Here is an 18,575-nt window from a genome sequence, read left to right as displayed (position 1 = left end):
AGTGAAAATACATCAGTTTAATCAATGTAATGATATCTCACTTTCCTAATTTTCGGTACAAAATCAAAACAATGATATATTTAATGGCTGCAGCAAGAAAACCTGCTATTCTGAAAGAAAATCCCCGGTAGTATAAGTTACTACCGCACCTTTCCCTCAAAGACATTCAGTAGTTTGCAGAGACACTGAAAGGTTACTTTAAAAACTTTTTTTTTTATCTCCTTTTTGTGTTACCTCTGTTTTTGCATTCCCTCTGATACATATGGGCTGAGCTGTATTATGACTATAGTATCCTCTAGTAGGGAACAAGTCTGCAGAACTAGTTGACCTAGCTGTCACTGCCCGCTGGCTGAGCATTGTATTGAAGCTACTGTATTCCTGAACTCCTGTGGTGTATTGGTAACACATCTGTCATATCCAATATGCAACACAGATTCACAGAAGTCCTGTGTGGCTTAACCTTAGCTGAGAAAGCAATGGTCAAAAGAGCAGTAAAACGTAGTCACTGTACAGCTGCCGTAGCCATATCATCATGGATTCATCTGCAAACAAAGCCCGAGCAACAATCACATCCATAGCCAGGCAGAGCGGCGGTATACTGTTGGCTTTTTGAGAGGAGTAATGAGAAATGATGTTACATTTCCTGTGAATCATACAGGCTGCAAAAAATATTGCCAGGAAGTGCAAAAGTAGTTTAGGGAAAATAAATTCCCTTTAAGGACCCTGTGGTAGTTTGACCACTAAAAACAAAAAGCTGCAAAGACACTGACTTACACACTCAAACGTTCCCAGAATATTTTACACTTTGTTTTAAAACTAAGCTAAAAAAAAAAAAAAGACCACATATGTGTTAACACACCTATTACTATTGAATTATGCACTATTTTTAAAAGTTGTTTAGGCGTAGTGAATATTTGAAACTTTGCTGAGAGGTCCCTTGTAATTTTCCTTCTACTGCCATCAACAAACTACTCTTGGGATGCAGGAGTGCTGCTGCTGAACACACATTCACGCTTCAGGTGAGAAGACCAGCATGAGCTCCACCAGTATCCTCGAGATACTGAAGCCCTTACAACAATCTTAACGGCGCGTAGGAGCAATTTGTTAACCGAGTGGTGCAGCTAATAGACCAGCTATAATTGTGTTCAGTCTAAGAGCAAGCTGACAACCATAAAACAGTGCTCTCTGCTAAGATGAGACTACAGTCATTGTGATGTTTATTGATTCAGAGTTGGCCCCTGACGATGGGATGGGTGTTCTGATCTGTGAACTGTTCATTTGGATAGTGGAGGAGGGATATGTGTTATCCACTGTAACAGCAGGAGCTGCATTAGCTGTGATTGGGGGAAGAACAAAGTCAGATGGAGGCAGAGTAACACCAGGGACCACACCTGGCAGGGTGGGATGTGGAAGACCTGTGGAGCAGAACAGAAACTGTTACCTACTGCTGCGTATGTGCCTCTTAAGTCATTACCTACAGTGGAATAACCCATCTCAAATTTGCAATATTTTACCTGCATTTTTGATTGTCTTGTTTAGATGTGGAGGCAGTGTGTCTCACTGATGTGTTTTTACTGTAATAGTTTTTGGACAACAACGGAGGTCTATGGCATGCTTTGGCTACACATGCACTACTTGTTAGTACAATCAATTAATTCCACGTTTTGGTCTTTTCATGGGATTTGTAGACAGTAAGAAAAAAGATAAAATGACACCAGATTTATCCTTGGAGATTATTTACAACCAACCCAAGCACGCACCAGAGAACAAAAAAATACCTGCATGTTGTAATCCACCAACTCCAGACGACATCATGTGGCCCATATTTAGATTTGGTAAATGAGGAAAAGGAGGAAGACCTCCAGGTAAGGGCATTAAACCTGTGTAACATATATTATATATAGGTTAGCAAGTTGATGTCACGTTTGACTCCACACCTGAGGAGCTATAGCGTCCTAAAATAATCCCTACTAACCTGGTGTTGTAGCAACAGAGTTGACTGACAGGGGAGCTCTTTGTGAGGACGGGGCGTGGCTGGGCAGTGGGATGGTAGAAGCTCCTGAAACATTATTTTAACAAATCTGTTTTTCTCTGTCTATCTAAATGAATTTTCCACATACCACTTACTTTATCTTCAATAGTTCATTCCACCTCACTTCAAAGTGGACATTGTGAACAGTCTGAGATTATAGAGTACCTGTCTGTAGACTGCTAACAACAGTGGTCAGGTTGGAGCTGACTGACAAGCCGGCGAGAGACTGCTCTAATCCCACTGAAGCAGAAGAAGACACAGCGACTGGAACGGTTGGAATGACAGCTGAGAGATGCACCTGGTAAGCCAAATTACGTGATCTCAGTTAATGTTCACACGATCTGGAAGCAATTATTTCTATGATTCAGAAACTGGGTTACCTCTGTGAAGCCATCTTTAGGTGGTTCACTGGGTGTCTGTGCAGGAAAACTGATATTCTTGCCCTCTGTAGATGGCAGTGTAGGTATTCTGTGCAGGTAGCCGTAGCCAATCCCACATCCGAGACTGAAGAAACAGAATAATACTGTGAGGAGAAACATTTTAAGTGCAGTCTTAAAGATGTTTGGAAATGACAAACTTTTACTCAACGGGATACGAATGGCAAGATGGTATGATAATGTGGTAGAATAGCTGTAAAAGCACAATTTAAAAGACTGTCTGCTTCCTATTGTTGACAAGTTTAGGTGTCATTATTCAGAGCAATCCTTCTCTTTCATTCATTCATTCATCTTCAACTGCTTGTCCCTGTCTATACACTTGAATTATTTCTGTTCAACATATACTCAGAAAAGCAAATGGATCTTCAAATAAAATAAACATACATTTAATACATAATAAACTGGAAAAATACGAGTATAAGAATAAGTTTGTATGTATATAAAAAAAAAATAAACTGTTGTTTTTAGTGCATTTATTTTAAAAGGTCAAATAGGATTAAACATTTTTTAACCAAATGCTAATTGAAGTTTATGGAAAAAATATCAACTTTATATAAATGTGTTATTAGAATTGTGATTACATTGCAAATATTAAAATAAATCTGCTGTAAAAATTGCTGTTGTAAAAATGACTGACTCAAGAACTGAAAACAAACTAAACAAAACTACCAAACCCAAACTGAACAAAAATAAATAATTTAAGACTGAAACAGAAAGAAGTCTGCATAGAAACATAAAAAACAAAGACAACAACACAATACTTTACAAACTCGAGTTGTGAAAAGTGCCTCAATAACTTGATCAGGTGAAATCAAGAGGCATTTATTGTTAAAATAATGCCTTTTACCGTTGATGTTTGTGTGTGATGTTTGTGTGTGTGTGTGTGTATGTGTGTGTGTGTGTGTGTGTGTGTGTGTGTGTGTGTGTGTGTGTGTGTGTGTGTGTGTGTGTGTGTGTGTGTGTGTGTGTGTGTGTGTGTGTGTGTGTGTGTGTGTGTGTGTGTGTGTGTGTGTGTGTGTGTGTGTGTGTGTGTGTGTGTGTGTGTGTGAGCCATGCAGCAAAGGTAATTATTTTACATTATGTCATCGTACTGTATGTGCCTTGGCCATAGGAACTACACTCTTAAAGGGTTTTGTGAGTGCCGGAATTGTCCGAACTGATAGAAAACTATCCATGCCTTTCTGTCAACAGAAGTCAAATTCACACACCTGCCCTCTCCACCCCAGTCACCATTTGGAGTGATGACCACCTCACGGCAGTTATCCGTATCTGTGTTGTAAACGTACAGCTTCAACTCCTTCCCTTCATGGCTTTCAACCACAGAGAACAGATCTTCAGTCTGTTGAAAGAGCAGCGATGCACAGGAGGTCAACCCGTCGCAAACATTAGGGTCAATGTTACTAAACTACAAAAGAAAAGTACCTCATTCATGACGGTGTCAGCTCCTATGATGTAGTCTGCGTGGGCCCTCAAACCAGCCAGGGCTGCAGGTGAGTTTGGTTCCACTTCCTGGACCCGAACAACACATAGAATCAAGCTGATGGCTGTAACTTCTAAAAAAAGCTTATTTATACTGAACATTGAATTTTCTATTACACTTCTGTGCTATTACTTTTAATGATCAATCTGGAATTACATGTGGTGTGTCTAAAATACACATACAATATATATATATATATATATATATACAGTAGAGAACAAAAAATAGAGGAAAAAGTATAAATACCTTATTTATTCTGAAGTACTGTTATTTTTTATTAATTCGATAGAATATCCGCTGTGGCTATACCACTGCTGTACTAGCATGTTTTTTTTTTTAAATAACCAAGGTGCTTCAACAAAAACCTTTATTTTGGGAAAAAGAAACCTGTGAGCAAAGTTAGATAACAGTAACCATTTTGTCAGAAGAGAAGATTTAAACAATGTTTTCTCAGCACATCTGCACCCACAGGACATCACTAGTTTCTCACACTGCTCTGGTTTCATCTTGGTCCAGTCTCTTCAACAGTTCAGTAACTGTAGTGGGTTTCTTAGCCATTACTTTGTTGCCAAGGATTTTCCAGAGATTCTCTATGGGGTTTAGATCTGGAGTCTGGGCTGGACATTTCATCGTTCCAATATTCTTAACTTCAAGGAACTGCTTAACCTGTTTTGCAGTGTGACAGGGGACATTGTCTTGCATGAAAATTGCAGGCTGATTGGGAGACAATCACAGTGGAGATATTGCATGTTGCCGAAGGAGGTTCACATAAACATTTGCATTCACTCTGCCGTGTAGCTATACAAGAGGCCCAACTCCTGCTGCAGAAAACATACCCCAAACCGTGACACTTCCTCCTCCAAATTTAACTGACTACTTTACACACATTGGCCCTCATTTATCAATCTTGCGTGAAAACGGGCGCAGATCTGAGCGCAGAATTGGTCGTATGACAGGACACACGTGTAATTTATGAAACATTCGTATCTGACCAATCTCAGCGTACGAATGAGCGGGCCTTGATAAATGCGGCGGCTGAATTTGATCATCATTAACATGTTACGGCCTTAAATATTCCTGGTTCGGAGGCCTGGCCCACTGAGGTCAAACATGTAGAGAAGAAACGCTGGTACGAAAAGAAACTTTTCCGACACACAGATCGGCATCCTGACCTCCGAGATGGAGCAAAATAAAGATGTGCTTTTTGTCAGTCTTAAGAGTGGAATAAAAGGGGCCCATAAAAACGCTGTATGGAAAAGAATAACGGAGGCAGTCAACCCTAAGCAGCGCTCCACTGAGACCTGTGTGCGCGTGTGCGCACTGTTGGACCTGCGCTCTTGCTCTGTAGCGGTGTTTGCCAGCGGGGTTATTAGGTATTCCGTTAGAGGATAACCTTTGTCACCTTGAAGAACCGTACCAAAATGTTAATCATGTGATACCTTGTTTGATTTAATGCAATTTATCGAGGGTAGCCACTTACCGGGGAGATGGCTTTGGCTCTGCAGTGCGCTTTCCTGCAGCCGCGCGTCAACACATTCATTCATTCATCTTCAACCGCTGCCCCTTTCGGGGTCGCGGGGGGCTGGAGCCGAGCCGTTTTGGAATATAAAAGAATCGTGTCCCCCGGCCACCACGTTTAAAAGCGATAGCTTGGCATCACAAATCACCTGTACATTTATTGAGTGGTAGTTTTTGCGACTGATTAATGCGTAATTGTTTTATTCGTTTTAAGAATCGGTTTTGACCTGTTCTTAATATGTGACTGCTTATGCTTAATGACAGCTGAGGTTTGTTAATTATTTTCAGACAGATTTTGCTGTGCTGCACCGCAAACCCACAGGCTCAAATGTCGTACACGATCTCAGACCTGACGTGAGATTTGATCGTAGCTCCCGCTCACGCCCAAATTGATAAATGCCGAAGTTTGCTTGGAAATGGTCGTACGCACATTTTTCTGCCGTACGTTCGTTTGATAAATGAGGGCCATTGTTCTCTAATTTGGATCTCCACTTTAGAACCTATAAAATATGTTTTTTCAAATCTTTCAGGATATTTCCTCGTCCGACCGGCACACTCACCAAAACGTGCCAAACATTTTCATTGGCTCCTTCAAAGCTGCAGAAGCGGATGCTGACTCCCAGAAGCCCCTGGCCGCCCCACATGTTGCTGGGCGTGACGGTCGTCTCCCTCACCGAGAGTGTCTTGCTACTGTACAGCAGTATCTTGATGGGCCTCTCCACGTTCATCTTCAGCAACTCTTTTAGGGTGTCATTGTCCTTGTTCTATCATCAGAGATCAAAACCTTCAAATCATCTGTCATAAAGCTGTCATCTGTCATTGTTAAAGCAGGCTTGATAGCTACAGCAAGTTTTATTTTTGCCACTACAGTAAACTTACCAGTCTATTGTCACAAACGGAAATGATGAAATCAAAGAATGGCTCCAGTCCTGCACAGTAACCGGGGGAATTCTCTTGCACCTGTAAAATCATAAAGACAGGACAATGAAACCTAACAAACAGTGAAAATGGTCACTTTGACTTGTAGCTAGAAGAGGAATTACACAGCTGGTGGTCAGAAGATATCAGGTCCTGACAATGAAGTAGCATCACAAAACAAATCAGGCAGGTAAGTAAGGGACACAAAGTTATTTTATATATTTTACTGATAAAAACACCAGTTCATCTGCCAATCAGCCAATCATGTGACATGGTTGAACCTGAGGAGAGTGGATGGACTACAGCAGCTGAAGACCACTGCAGGAAACTGAGGCTACAGTGGACACAGGCTCACTAGAACTGGACAGTGGAGGATTGGAAAAAAATGTCTTTGGGTCGAACTAATCTCGATTTCTGATGATTTTTTGCAGAATGAAGGGGCAGAATTTGGTGTACACAACATGTGTAACCTTACTTTACAGTACAACATTGTTTGATTAGGATTTGTTTTCCCATTTCATAAATTTCTACACATCGTTCCGTAAAATGTCGATCAAAGCTGCATTCATAAACTTAATTCAATATGAATTCTGAGTGATGACTTTTATCATCTTTTATTTACATCTGAGCCACCATTTCTCTGTCTTACTGACCTTTAATTTAACCCTCACATGTGAAGCCCTTTGTAAAGCCTGTTTCCATGTGAGCTCTATAAATGAATCATTGATGATCCATTGACATCAACACAATGATTGTTTACAGGTATGTATAATGAATTAGCAGTATGGGTGCTATAAATAGCCACAGCCAGTCTTAGTGGTCTGCCTAATGACAGCTGCTCTTGAGCTGTTGGAGAACAAGTCGATGCAGCAGTCGGTGAAACTGCACTCACTTCGCCGTTCTTGTCATTGACAGGTCTAATGAGTGGTGGAACGGGCACAAATATTGATATGCAAATGGATGTTTATGTGCATTTCTAAATCCATTTATGGATAACTGTGCGCCCAGTTCCACAATGATTGAGACAATAGAATGCATTTGCATATTTCTGTCTTTATGCGTATATTTGCCTGGTCCAAGAGAAACATTAAAAAGAGATTATTACAGGAAAATTACAGGACATTGGCCACATTTCTCCTCTATTCTCATTCTCTCAAAAATTAACTGGTTGAAAGCAGTGTTTCACATTTTTTAAGAGATTCAGTTAAAGACATTGTTTCGCATAAGTATCAGACGTGTCTTTGCCTATGAACTCCTGGACAAATGAGATAAAGGGTCCCTTTCAATTTCTTTATCAAAACAGACAAAGGTGTTTTCTGACTAGGATCAAGCTTTTCTGAAAGCAACACTCCAGTAACATGAAATAAACCTGACCTAACCGGTTATCTTACTTCTAGGATCAGCCCTCCAGTGTGCTGTTTGACTGTCTTTGTTCTTCCTTGACAGCTATCGAGCCACACATGATCTATACCTTGACACACAGACAGATTCTGATACCTTAACTCCAGGCATGTGCCGATACACAGTAATGACACATAGGGGATTATTTTGTGGTAATATAAACTGAATCAGAGGTCTGCTGTGACTGAATTGACAGAACTGAAAGTGAAAACACAGAATGTTTTAATGACATTGAGAAAACACACGGTATCGCCCAAGTCAGTATTAGCACAGATACCAATCTAGCGTACCGGATCAGTGAGTCGTTATATTTTTAAAAGGAAAATCACACAAGTAAAAGCAAAATAAATATCTAAGACGTAATATGACAGTCTAATTATAGGGTTGAAATATAAAAGTAAAATGCATATTTATGAGAAGCAATAAATGTAAATGTACAAAACCAACCCTGCTCCTGGAGAGCTACTGCCCTGCAGGGTTTACGTTTCTCCCTGCTCCAACACACCTGATTCTAATGATTATCAAACCTTTGGCAAGCTTCAGCTGCATGATAACAAGCAGATCATTAGAATCAGGTGTGTTGGAGCAGGGGGAAACCTAAAACATGCAGCACAGTAGCTCTCCAGGAGCAGGGTTGGCTACCCCTGATATAAAAGATAAAGTGACAGCGTAACGCAAACGTGGGAGGATGATTATTTACCGGTTCTCAAATGTGAATATTCGTTGGCAACACTAAGTAAAAAGCTTCAGTCTGTTGCCTTCATCAGGTTCAGGGTCAGGGTCTGACCATTTTCACTATGTTATGAACAATTAACTGAGAAAATAAGTTGCAAGTTTGTGTACCCCTAGTTTTTAGCTGAGGCCCCGCTTACCAGTAGCCTGGCTAATGCGACCAAATCTCAAGAAGATTTGGTCTGGGAACCACTTATTCATTTTCTCACATTTGAGGCATGGTTTTATGTTTGCACAGAGCTGTTTATTGGGTGCTACGTATGTCAATCAAATGTGTCTGTACATAGCTCATAGCCAGTCGTATCAATTATACCAGATGACGTATGTAGGCCGACAGGAATTTGACGAGGAAGAACACGATGGGTCAGAGATTCATGTGTACATGATGGCGTTGAGCAACTTTTGCTGTTTGTGCAAGACAAACATGATGGAAGAAGTTAGCGCTATATAAGAAAACTCTACAGATATTCTATAGACATGTTTTTATGCGAGGTTCCCTCACTGACGAGAAAATCGGATCCATGTCATCCAGGCTGCCGAGCAGGGCAAAATGAAACCACGCGCAAGGCAGCCTGGGTTTACCTAGGCTAGCTTACCAGCAGGCAAGGCAAGCAACTGCTTGGGGCCCTAGGCCAGTAGGGGGCACTGAGGGCTGACAAACTTCAAACTAAGCAGTGACAATGTGTTTGCAATGACAGTAGGAGACCTGGGGCCGTATTCACAAAACATCTTAAGGCTAAGAGTAGGTCCTTACTTGCTGATTTAAGAGTAACTCTTAAAAGTAAGGGGTGTTTCTCTTCTAATTTTAGGACTCCTAACTTTTTAAGATAAGTGCAATTCACAAAGCCTTTTAGAGCTAAAAGTAGCTCCTAAATCTATAAAAATGTAGGAGTCCTACGTCACTAAGAGTACATCAGGAAGGATCTAACATGGCTGCTGCAGTCAACATTTTGGAGAGATTAAATAATAATGAGCTTTTAAAAGGTATCGCCTTAATCAAGATGGCATTATGAATGTGGTAGAGTTGGTCAGGGATGCCATTACATCACCTACGAATAAAAACCACCCAATATCACCAGAGATTATAGTGGTTACAACTCTGCACTAATTGGCCACGGGAAAAATGCAGCTGTGCAACGCAGACGATCTTGGCGTCTCTCAGCTGTTGGTCAGTAGGATTTAGCACCGGGAGATAAAGACTCTTTCCAGACTTCACATAGCAGTTCATTCGCTTCCCCATTGAAGTGTTTCTATCATAAATTCACTCTCAGGGACTCATTCCCTCTCAACAAATCACTGTGGGCAAAGAAGGTATGAACATGGTGTCATCCATAGCAACGAGGTCAACCCCATCCTCTAGTCTTAGCTTAGGAGACCCTCCTACTCCTTAGTATAAGTTGGTGACAGAGTAACTAAGAACTTTTAGTGCTCCTTAGGAGTACTCTGATCTCCCACCCCTTAGGGAGACTCCACCCACTCCTGTTGTGGGTGGAGTCTGGGTGGAGTGTGTGGAGTGTTTTTTTTCTTGTTTTTATTGTTCATTATATTAATATACTTGAATTACAAGTTTTCTAAATGTTTCTATTCATATTTTGAAATGAACTAAAAATGTGCACTTTTTAAACAAACAAATGTTTTTGTTGGTGTCAGACTATTTATAACACAATGTGCATTAACGCCGGTTCGAGGGGCTCCCTGTGAATTTTTGCCTCGGGCCCCAACAGCCTCTGGAATCGCCTCTGGTTTTTAAACAACAAGAGTCATTTAAATGAAGGTGTACACACCCACCTTCACTGATATCACAAGCAGCTCCACCGGTTACTCTGGAAAGAAATGTCGTTATAACGACTGCGCGTGCTTGAATGCTTATTAAACGTGTCATTTTATATAAAATGACGCAGCTTAAAAACAACCAGACAAATTCGGGTGAGCTAATGAATTAAATTATAATTAAAGACCGTTCACAGGCTCGCGCGGGTCAATGACAGCATGCGTAAACAAACGCGGGGCGTGACTCCAATTAAACTACAACAAACACATTCACTTACACATCTTGACAGCTAACGTGAAGAGCGAAACCTCCCGAATAACACTCTCAAACGACTGCCAGTGAGTTAACACATACATATGCCCATTTATCTGTAACACCAGCCGAAACGACAGCCGCAGAGCACCTCCTCATCTCTGCAGCTAACAGGATGTCTCTGTGCGTTTCACCGAGACAAGAAAACATGCTCTTACTCTGAGGACGTGGTAGCCTTCGGTTCCTCCACCCGGTATGTCGACGCTCTGAGACCCTCCCATGTTTCCCTGAACGTGTGTCTCAGGGTGGGCTAGCTGTGTTCGTTAGCAGGCGGACTCTGCGCCGCCACCATGCCCCGAAAGAGCCGTGTTCATCCTGCGGTTCCTGGTTCTCAGGACTTCCGCTGCTGAGGTGGTGCAGCCCTCTGTGGCAGCTGATGACAGCATGCATGACTACTGCATGGCTTCAAAATAACGAAATCCAATTAATAATCGCACAGGTGTATAAATGAACCTAGGAATGGGGCGCAGAGCATTTATTTATTTATTTTAACTCTACTGCAAGGCTGGATTTTCAACTGCCTCAGGGTCCCCAGGTACATGTTTTCATTCATGCAACTGCTTTTGCACATTTGCGAGACAATTCCCACGAATACACAGTGGTGGAAAGTAACTAAGTACATTTACTCAAACACTTAGTACAATTTTGAGGTACTTGTACTTGAGTATTTCCACTTTATGCTAAAATAAATATTAATATATGTTGTATTGTACTATTGTACTACATTTTTTGGTAACTGTAATTGCTTTTCACTTTGCAGATTGAGATTATTAATACAAAATATTATCAACAAATAAAATAGGATATATTGTTATCAATATCAATATCATTTTTGATGCAGGACTTTTACTTGTAACAGAGTATTTCTACAGGGTGGTATTACTACTTTTACTTAAGTAAAAGCTCAGAGTACTTCTTCCACCACTGCAAATACAGTACAATTTTAACTAATACTAGTCCTGCTTGTGGGATTGTTTGAAAATCTAGTGTTGGAACTGAATTCTTCAAGCACATGGTGCATATTCCTAAATAAATGGGTTTAATCAACTTAGCACAAACGGACTCACAGAACACCTGGTTAGTGTCTGGGTGTGCATTATGCTGATGCTGTCATGTGTGATGACGGTCGACAGTGGGGCCCAACAAGGTTGGTCTTCATGGTCAAATTGTAGCTCATATGTCTTTAAGGTCTGTCAATGCTGCATTTAAATATTGTTTGTTTAAACTAAGTCAATGCATAGGACTCAATTCAATTATCATGGTTTGTGGCCAGCAACGGTGTGACTGTTATTTCTGTTTGTTGTGTTTTGTTTTGTTTTTCCTTTCTGTTCTGGCTGAGAGTTCACTGGGTCAGAAGTTGAGATGTTTTTTTTGTTTTTTAGACTTCAGGGAGTTCAGTTTTGATCATTATTGTCTGGACTGCATGTGACTGAGCGAGTGATTATGTAAGAATTTCTCTTTTGAAAATGAATACCCGCTAACACTCCCCATACGTTTACAGCCAGGGGCGCAGCTTCTGAACAGGCAACTGCTTGGGGCTCTGGGGCCATTAGGGGGCCCCAGAGGGCTGACAAACATTCCTCCACAGCAATGTCTCAAAATGTTGCAACCTCAGTGACAGCAACCCTCTCCTCCACCTCAAACAAACAATGGATTATTTACAATAACATCAACCTCCCTAAAGGGGCCTCAAGTAATTCCTGTCGAACTTGCATGATTCGCTTTTAACATTCTCCCACTGACTTATACGTCATTGGTTAAAAAAAAAAAAAGAAAAGAGGATGAGGAAAAAAGACAGCCGGACAGTGGTAAGTGGAGCAGATGATGATGAATCTCAAGTATCCTATAATTGTAAACAACTCAACGCTGTATGCAGAGTTGGATTAATGCACAGGCTGGCTTAGGCTGCAGCCTAGGGGCCCCGGATTGGTCAGACTATTTTAAATGATTTAATTTACCCAGGCTTCGTACAGGTGCTTGAAATCCTTGAAAAAGCTTTAATGTTGTGTTTTCAAGGTTTGAAAAGTGCTTGAATTTTGGATTAAGTACTTGAAAATGCTTGAAATTCTATCAGCATTTCTTTTACAACAAATAGCTATAGAATTCTTTAATTCATTTATTTGTCCTTCTATTATTAAAAAACAATTTTAATTGTTTATAACATAATACCATCTCTTAACATTGTAAAAAAGTAATACTTTTATGTATGTATTTGTAGAAATCTATAATTTACCACAGCTGTAAGGTGCTGGAAAAGGTTGAAAATGGACCTTGAAAGCACAGATTTGTCCTTGGATAAGGTGTAATAACCCTAGGGGAAAAAAACGTCCCTCCTATTGGGGCCCTTATAGAAACATTTAAAAAAGTAACTGATTGGATAGATATGGGACACATTTACCGAATCAGCTGCCATCATGTGGCCGGGTTTATAAGGTTTCAAATTATACTGTTACTCACTCTTACTAGACAGTATAGCAGCAAAATGTCAGAAAGAAAAAAATGTGATTGCGGAGCAAGATAAATAAAAGCACAACAACTGAAAGAACGGGACCAAGATCTACTAAAGAAAATTCCTAAATTGACAGGATTTTTCATGGTTGTGGACTCTTCGTCTGTTCTAGCAGGTTTTTTTCTGATAAAGCTGATTAATAATGTGTGTGTTTGTGGGGGGTGCAAACAGACAGTAGCCTAGGGGCCCATGACCACCTTAATCTGCCACTGGCTGTATGAGTCTAGTCTTAATGGGGGACAGTTCACTGTCACTGGCAGCCACGGGTCCTGGCTCAGTTAACATTGTTACCCAATAAACTTGCTGAGTAGGCTGTGTGAAACAGCATGCACACCAGACTAATATATGATATGATTTGTATTAAAATAGTCAGGCTAATGCAAGAGTCAATGTAGTATTACTACTTGTCACCGTCTATAACCATTTACATAGCTGAACAATACCAGTGATATCAGCTTTATTTTATTTTTTATATTCAGATCAGTAATTTTGATTTGACCATATAATCATGTCGGAGCAGAAACGAGAGCAGGGGAGGATGTGAGAGAATAAAATCGTCTCTTTGATCAAACAGTGATAATAAGGGATATCATCAGTGCTATACAGAACATGGGCCCAAGGAGTAGATTCATGTACATGTAGTTGAATATCTCAGAAGAGCAGCCGCTCTTATCAAATAATTTGAAATAAACTTGCACAGCATTGTGATTCTCCCCATCAATCATCAGTTATCCTGTCAGTCTGTGCAGCTCCAGCTCACCTTGATTTTGTCTCTGCAGGCTGCGCTGGATGATACTTTAAGCTTAAAATGCATCCTCATTGAAGACAGGTCAAGCATCGGTGTGATGTATGCTGTTTTGACATTGTGGCTTTGAGCGTTGAACATTGAGATTCATATAATCACTTTAGAAGAATGTTTTAAACTTTGGCTCCTGCTTAAGATGTGCAAACACTGACAAAGCTGCAAAAAAAGTAAGGCTTTTTTTATTATTTGACTGGCAATTCAAATTTTTTGTCTATCTTAAAACATGTCTGAAGGACAAAAATTACATATTTACCAGGATAAAAATGTAAAAAAAAAACATAAGTACTTTAACTGCAAGACTTTTTGATATAACAAAAGGAGCTGATCAGTCTAAAAACATGACACATGCAGAACATGAGCAGGTTAACAGGTTGGTTCACTTAGTTATTGCGTCATCACTACAGCCTCAAAATTCACCATGAAGCGACACCGACATCTCTGTAGACACTGATGCAACACTTATTTATTTTTTAGCTTCAAAAGAACTAGGAATATTTTACTCATCCAAAAATCTGGCTACATCTTACTGTAGGTTATCTGCAATACTCCATACCATATTGTGTCTCTATTTTCTAGAGATGGACAACTGGTAAATGTGGTATCATTAGCTATCAGAGGTCAAACTTCAAGATCTTCATCATTTGAGATTCATGGGAAGAGCTGAAGTCAGCTTTTGAACTTATACACAATTAATTGTGAAACTTTTCTACGCTGGCCTGATTGTTTATGAAATATTCAATATTCATATATTGCTTGATGCTTCTTTTTTGTCTTCTCTACTGTAAATCCTCTAAAGGACTTGTCATCTCAAGGCTGAGTAACTGTATTTATTTCTATCATTTGAGATGATTGGATCTCTTCTGTTGTTGTGTATAAATATATGAAGGATACAGGAATTTCTATCCTGCTTTAGCATTCATTTTTATATATTATAGATAGCAATATCAAGTCTGTTGATAATTAGTTTTCATGCAAAAAAAGAAACATTTGATGGATCCAGCTTCTACGGTGTAGATTTGCGGCATTTTTCCATTGTTCATTACAATGAAACTGGAAAATCTTAAGAATTTTTTTTTTATTTGAAGACGTCATGTTACGATGGGTATTTCTCACTATTTTGTGATGTTTTCTAGACCAAAAATGACTAATCACATAATTGAGAAAGCAATCAGCAGATTGATCAATGATAAAATCAATCATTAGTTGCATTCCTAATATCAAAACCGCACAAATTTGAACCTGACATCATACATTGTTCCTTAAGTGAACAGATCTTCTGCCAGCGAGAAATAAACTTCACATGATGACACTTGCTCTTCCAAGAAGCAAATAAATAAACTCAGTTTCAGCAGAAGCTTGCTGACGCCTTAAAACTCTGCGATTGCTGTTCTGGAGAGCTCTCTGAGATTTATACTTCTTCAGTCCTTCCAAGAAATGTACTACTAAAGCTGCAAAGCACTGTACTCCTGTTCATGCATTTATACCACAAGTCTGAAGAGGCCAGGAAGACATTAACAGAGAATCGGCGAGAAATTAAAATGTCCATAATTTGATGAATTGGTCCCCTTGCTGCTGTGCATTTCTACACAGTAAGTAGAGTCACAGAAAACATCATAAGCTGTTATTGCCAGGGTTAGCTGGTTTATGTCTGTGAGAGGTCGTTGTGTGCAGGATGAAAGGTCGTCTAATAAATACACTTTCATGCTTTCATAATGTGCTCTGTTGTGCTGGGAGGCAGAGATAAAATGCTAAGTGAATTAGAAGAGCCTCCGTTAAGATGACAGAGCAGCGGAGCCCATCACCAGTACAAGTAGTTTTCACGTCATTATTGTTGTTTATCATTTTAATTTCAGCACACATCTGACACATGTTTGCTGTCCCGTGCTGCCCCATAGAAAATAAAAAATGTCAGCAGCAGGACCACACTTGAAAGCTTTAGAGCACCAGATTACCGTCATGTGCTTCGAGGTTGTTTTGTTCATTTAGCATGCATGATAGCAATCACCACACAGAGAATTGGTTAGCTGGAGTGTAATTGCTCCTGGGCTCATGCTTATTCCTTTAGAAAAATGTCCAACAGAGACATTTACTAGCAGCCTTTCAACTTTAACAAGCGCCACATTAGGTTTACACTCCCTAGTCATGGAGACAGCCAGGCAAGTTACAGTCTCTGGACTATTAATCGTGCTTAAAATTTACTTTCTGCCAAGATTAATCAAGCCGTGGACACGCAGTCAATAAGAAGAGGCTATTTAGATAAGTGTAACCCATTATAATTACTTTAGAAGTCAGAGGCCTTAAGGTGTTATAATTAATTCTGTTTTTTAATGTCAAGCACACTTTGAATTCAAGAACAAATTGATGAGATTGCAGTGGCACATAAACAGCTTTTAAAGCACAACAACACGCAATTATTGACCTTTAACTAGAACAAGTATAAGAGCATAAATGCTACCTGTGCAGCATGTTGAGTAAATAAGGTTGAAAAGGTTAAAAAAGAAATTGTTGTCAGGCTAAATTGTGGCCATAGCTGCGTGTGTGTATTAATGGTGTGTGGAGAAGAGGAGGGGGATGGGCTGGCAAGCAGCCCGCAGTCAATATCATCATCATCATTTCATTAGACTTGCCTTACACAATGGGAACGTCAGTATCTATCAGGAAGCTAATGTGGCAGTGATTCCCAGAGGCGGGAGATATATTTGGCTCTTCAAGAAACGACTGAAGAGATTCATGGATATAATATAAGAGAGAGGAGTAGGCTAACACAGCTGAGAAAGGATGGGCGGAAAGGAAACTTTGCTTCAACCTCAAAATATTCACAGAATGTGTCGGTAACGGAAGTACAATTAACACAGAGAAGAAAAGGCAAAGCAACAAGCCCGGTGAATAGTCTTTGTTTCACTTGCAGAATAGGAACGTGGATTGAATCCTATGTGTGTGTGTGTGTGTGTGTGTGTGTGCGTGCGTGCGTGCATGTGTGCGTGCGTGCGTGCGTGTGTGCGTGTGTGCGTGTGTGTGTGTGTGTGTCAGGCGTGAAATGGAGGGTGAACAGACTTGTGCAGAGACAGACATTAGGTGTTTCACAGTCTGGGGTTCAGAGCCAGCCCCCCCTCCACAGACAGAGACAGAGGCTGCTGCAAAAACAGAACTGCTCCAGCACCTCCTTATTTTACCGGCCTGATCGCTTCTTGACCAAAGTTTAATTATGCTTGTAATTAGAATTGATAGAGATACTGATTGTTGATTAAAATGATGGACCCTTTAAAATACTACTAGGCCTATTAATCAGTTGTATCGTCTTAACCAGCTATAAACCTTTTCAAACTGTATTTATCATTATACAGTATTTACTGTAAATACAAATTATATTTTGAAACATTTATCATTTTTGTTTATCATCAAATTTACTGATATCCGTATACCTATACTTGCTTTGGGTGGCCTTTCATTCATGTTTTGCGAGCTACTAGACTGTATAGGCCTGCAACTAAGGGTTATTCTCATCATGGATTAATCTGTCAATCATTTTCTGCTCAACTGATGAGTTGTTTGATCCATTAGATGGTCAGAACATGGTGAAAAAAATGTTCATCAGTGTGTCGCGGAGCACAAGATGACGTCCTCAAATATCTTGTTTTGTCCACATCTCAAAGATACTCACTCAAATATTCACAATCAAGAAGCTGAAATCAGAGAACTTGGACATTTTTTTCTAGAAACAAAATGACTCAAAACAATTAATTGCAATTATTTTGATAGTTTTAATCTATTAATCGACTAATCATTGCAGCTCCACTAGACTGTGACAATCTATAGGAGCTGAGGGCCTGGTTTTAATTTGCATTCAGTCATTATAAGATTCTCCAACACCTGCTTCCTTTAGCCATGCCATTACGCTTTGGCACGTATGACCTTCAATTATACTGCAGAGCAACAACAACAAAAGAATCACACTCCCTTTAGATATGGGAAGAAGTCAGGGGTTATTATTTCTATCACCCTATTATATGAGTAGTTATCCCTTTAATCCTCTGTTCCCTGTAACTTTACACAGCAGCCAGTGACACCGGGTCTGTAATGATCGCTGCAGTGAAGCATGAAACAAAGAAGCAGCGTCTGCCTGGTGGAGGATGGGAGGAGATCCAGTGAAACAGCCAGTCGCTCTATGGCTGAGTCGAAATAAAACGCAGCCAGGCAGAGCCTTGAAATAGGCGCCTCAGAAAAGAATGTTAAGAGAGCACAGTCTAATGCGTTTTATGATAAATATCCTAAAAGTGTGAGTAATGAAGGGAGTGAGGAATTGGCAGGGGGTGCTCGTGAAATCTCAGCTGTGATGATCAGCCAATAATAAGTCTCTTCAGGGTGATTAATCTGACCAATGGCTGGTGACAGCAGGTGGATTGAAAAGATGTACAAGGAAAAAAAGAGAAGAGAGAAAATGGGAAATATGCACATTTACCCAAACTTGTTTTAGTTTTATAAAGACATTATTGGTCAAAATTGATTAATTATACCACATTGTGATATTTTTTCTCCATATATTGAACTTATTTTACATATATTTGTCCTGAGTTTTTTCTCACCCAACATTTCTGTGGCAGTGACTGAGTGTCTTTTAACTCTTAATAAACTAAATGTTGTGTTTCGGGGTCCCGGAGAG

General features: G+C 40.0%; 1 protein-coding gene across 1 annotated transcript; it reads right to left on the bottom strand.

Moving 5' to 3' along the window:
- Nucleotides 1-7: 7 nt before the first annotated feature.
- LOC310953213 (Golgi reassembly-stacking protein 2-like) lies at nt 8-10,924 on the bottom strand. The gene is made up of 10 exons (XM_083922175.1): nt 10,760-10,924; nt 6,347-6,427; nt 6,028-6,231; nt 3,892-3,978; nt 3,678-3,808; nt 2,413-2,536; nt 2,198-2,330; nt 1,976-2,059; nt 1,779-1,880; nt 8-1,415 (listed from the first exon to the last, which is right to left on the bottom strand). The coding sequence occupies exons 1-10, from the start codon at nt 10,820-10,822 to the stop codon at nt 1,189-1,191; spliced, it is 1,236 nt and encodes a 411-aa protein (XP_083778301.1). The 5' UTR covers nt 10,823-10,924; the 3' UTR covers nt 8-1,188.
- Between the last annotated feature and the right edge of the window lie 7,651 nt (nt 10,925-18,575).

This window comes from Echiichthys vipera, assembly GCF_963691815.1.
Source record: "Echiichthys vipera genome assembly, chromosome: 10".
NCBI lineage: Eukaryota > Metazoa > Chordata > Actinopteri > Perciformes > Trachinidae > Echiichthys > Echiichthys vipera.
This window is presented reverse-complemented; position numbering and strand designations above follow the sequence as displayed.

Excerpts from the sequence above, each read along its gene's own strand:
- LOC310953213 (XM_083922175.1), bottom strand. The coding sequence starts at position 10,822 with ATGGGAGGGTCTCAGAGCGTCGACATACCGGGTGGAGGAACCGAAGGC. Across the intron at positions 6,232-6,346 it reads CCGTTTGTGACAATAGACTG|AACAAGGACAATGACACCCT; the intron begins GTAAGTTTACTG and ends CTCTGATGATAG. Across the intron at positions 3,979-6,027 it reads AAAATGTTTGGCACGTTTTG|GAAGTGGAACCAAACTCACC; the intron begins GTGAGTGTGCCG and ends GTTCGGGTCCAG.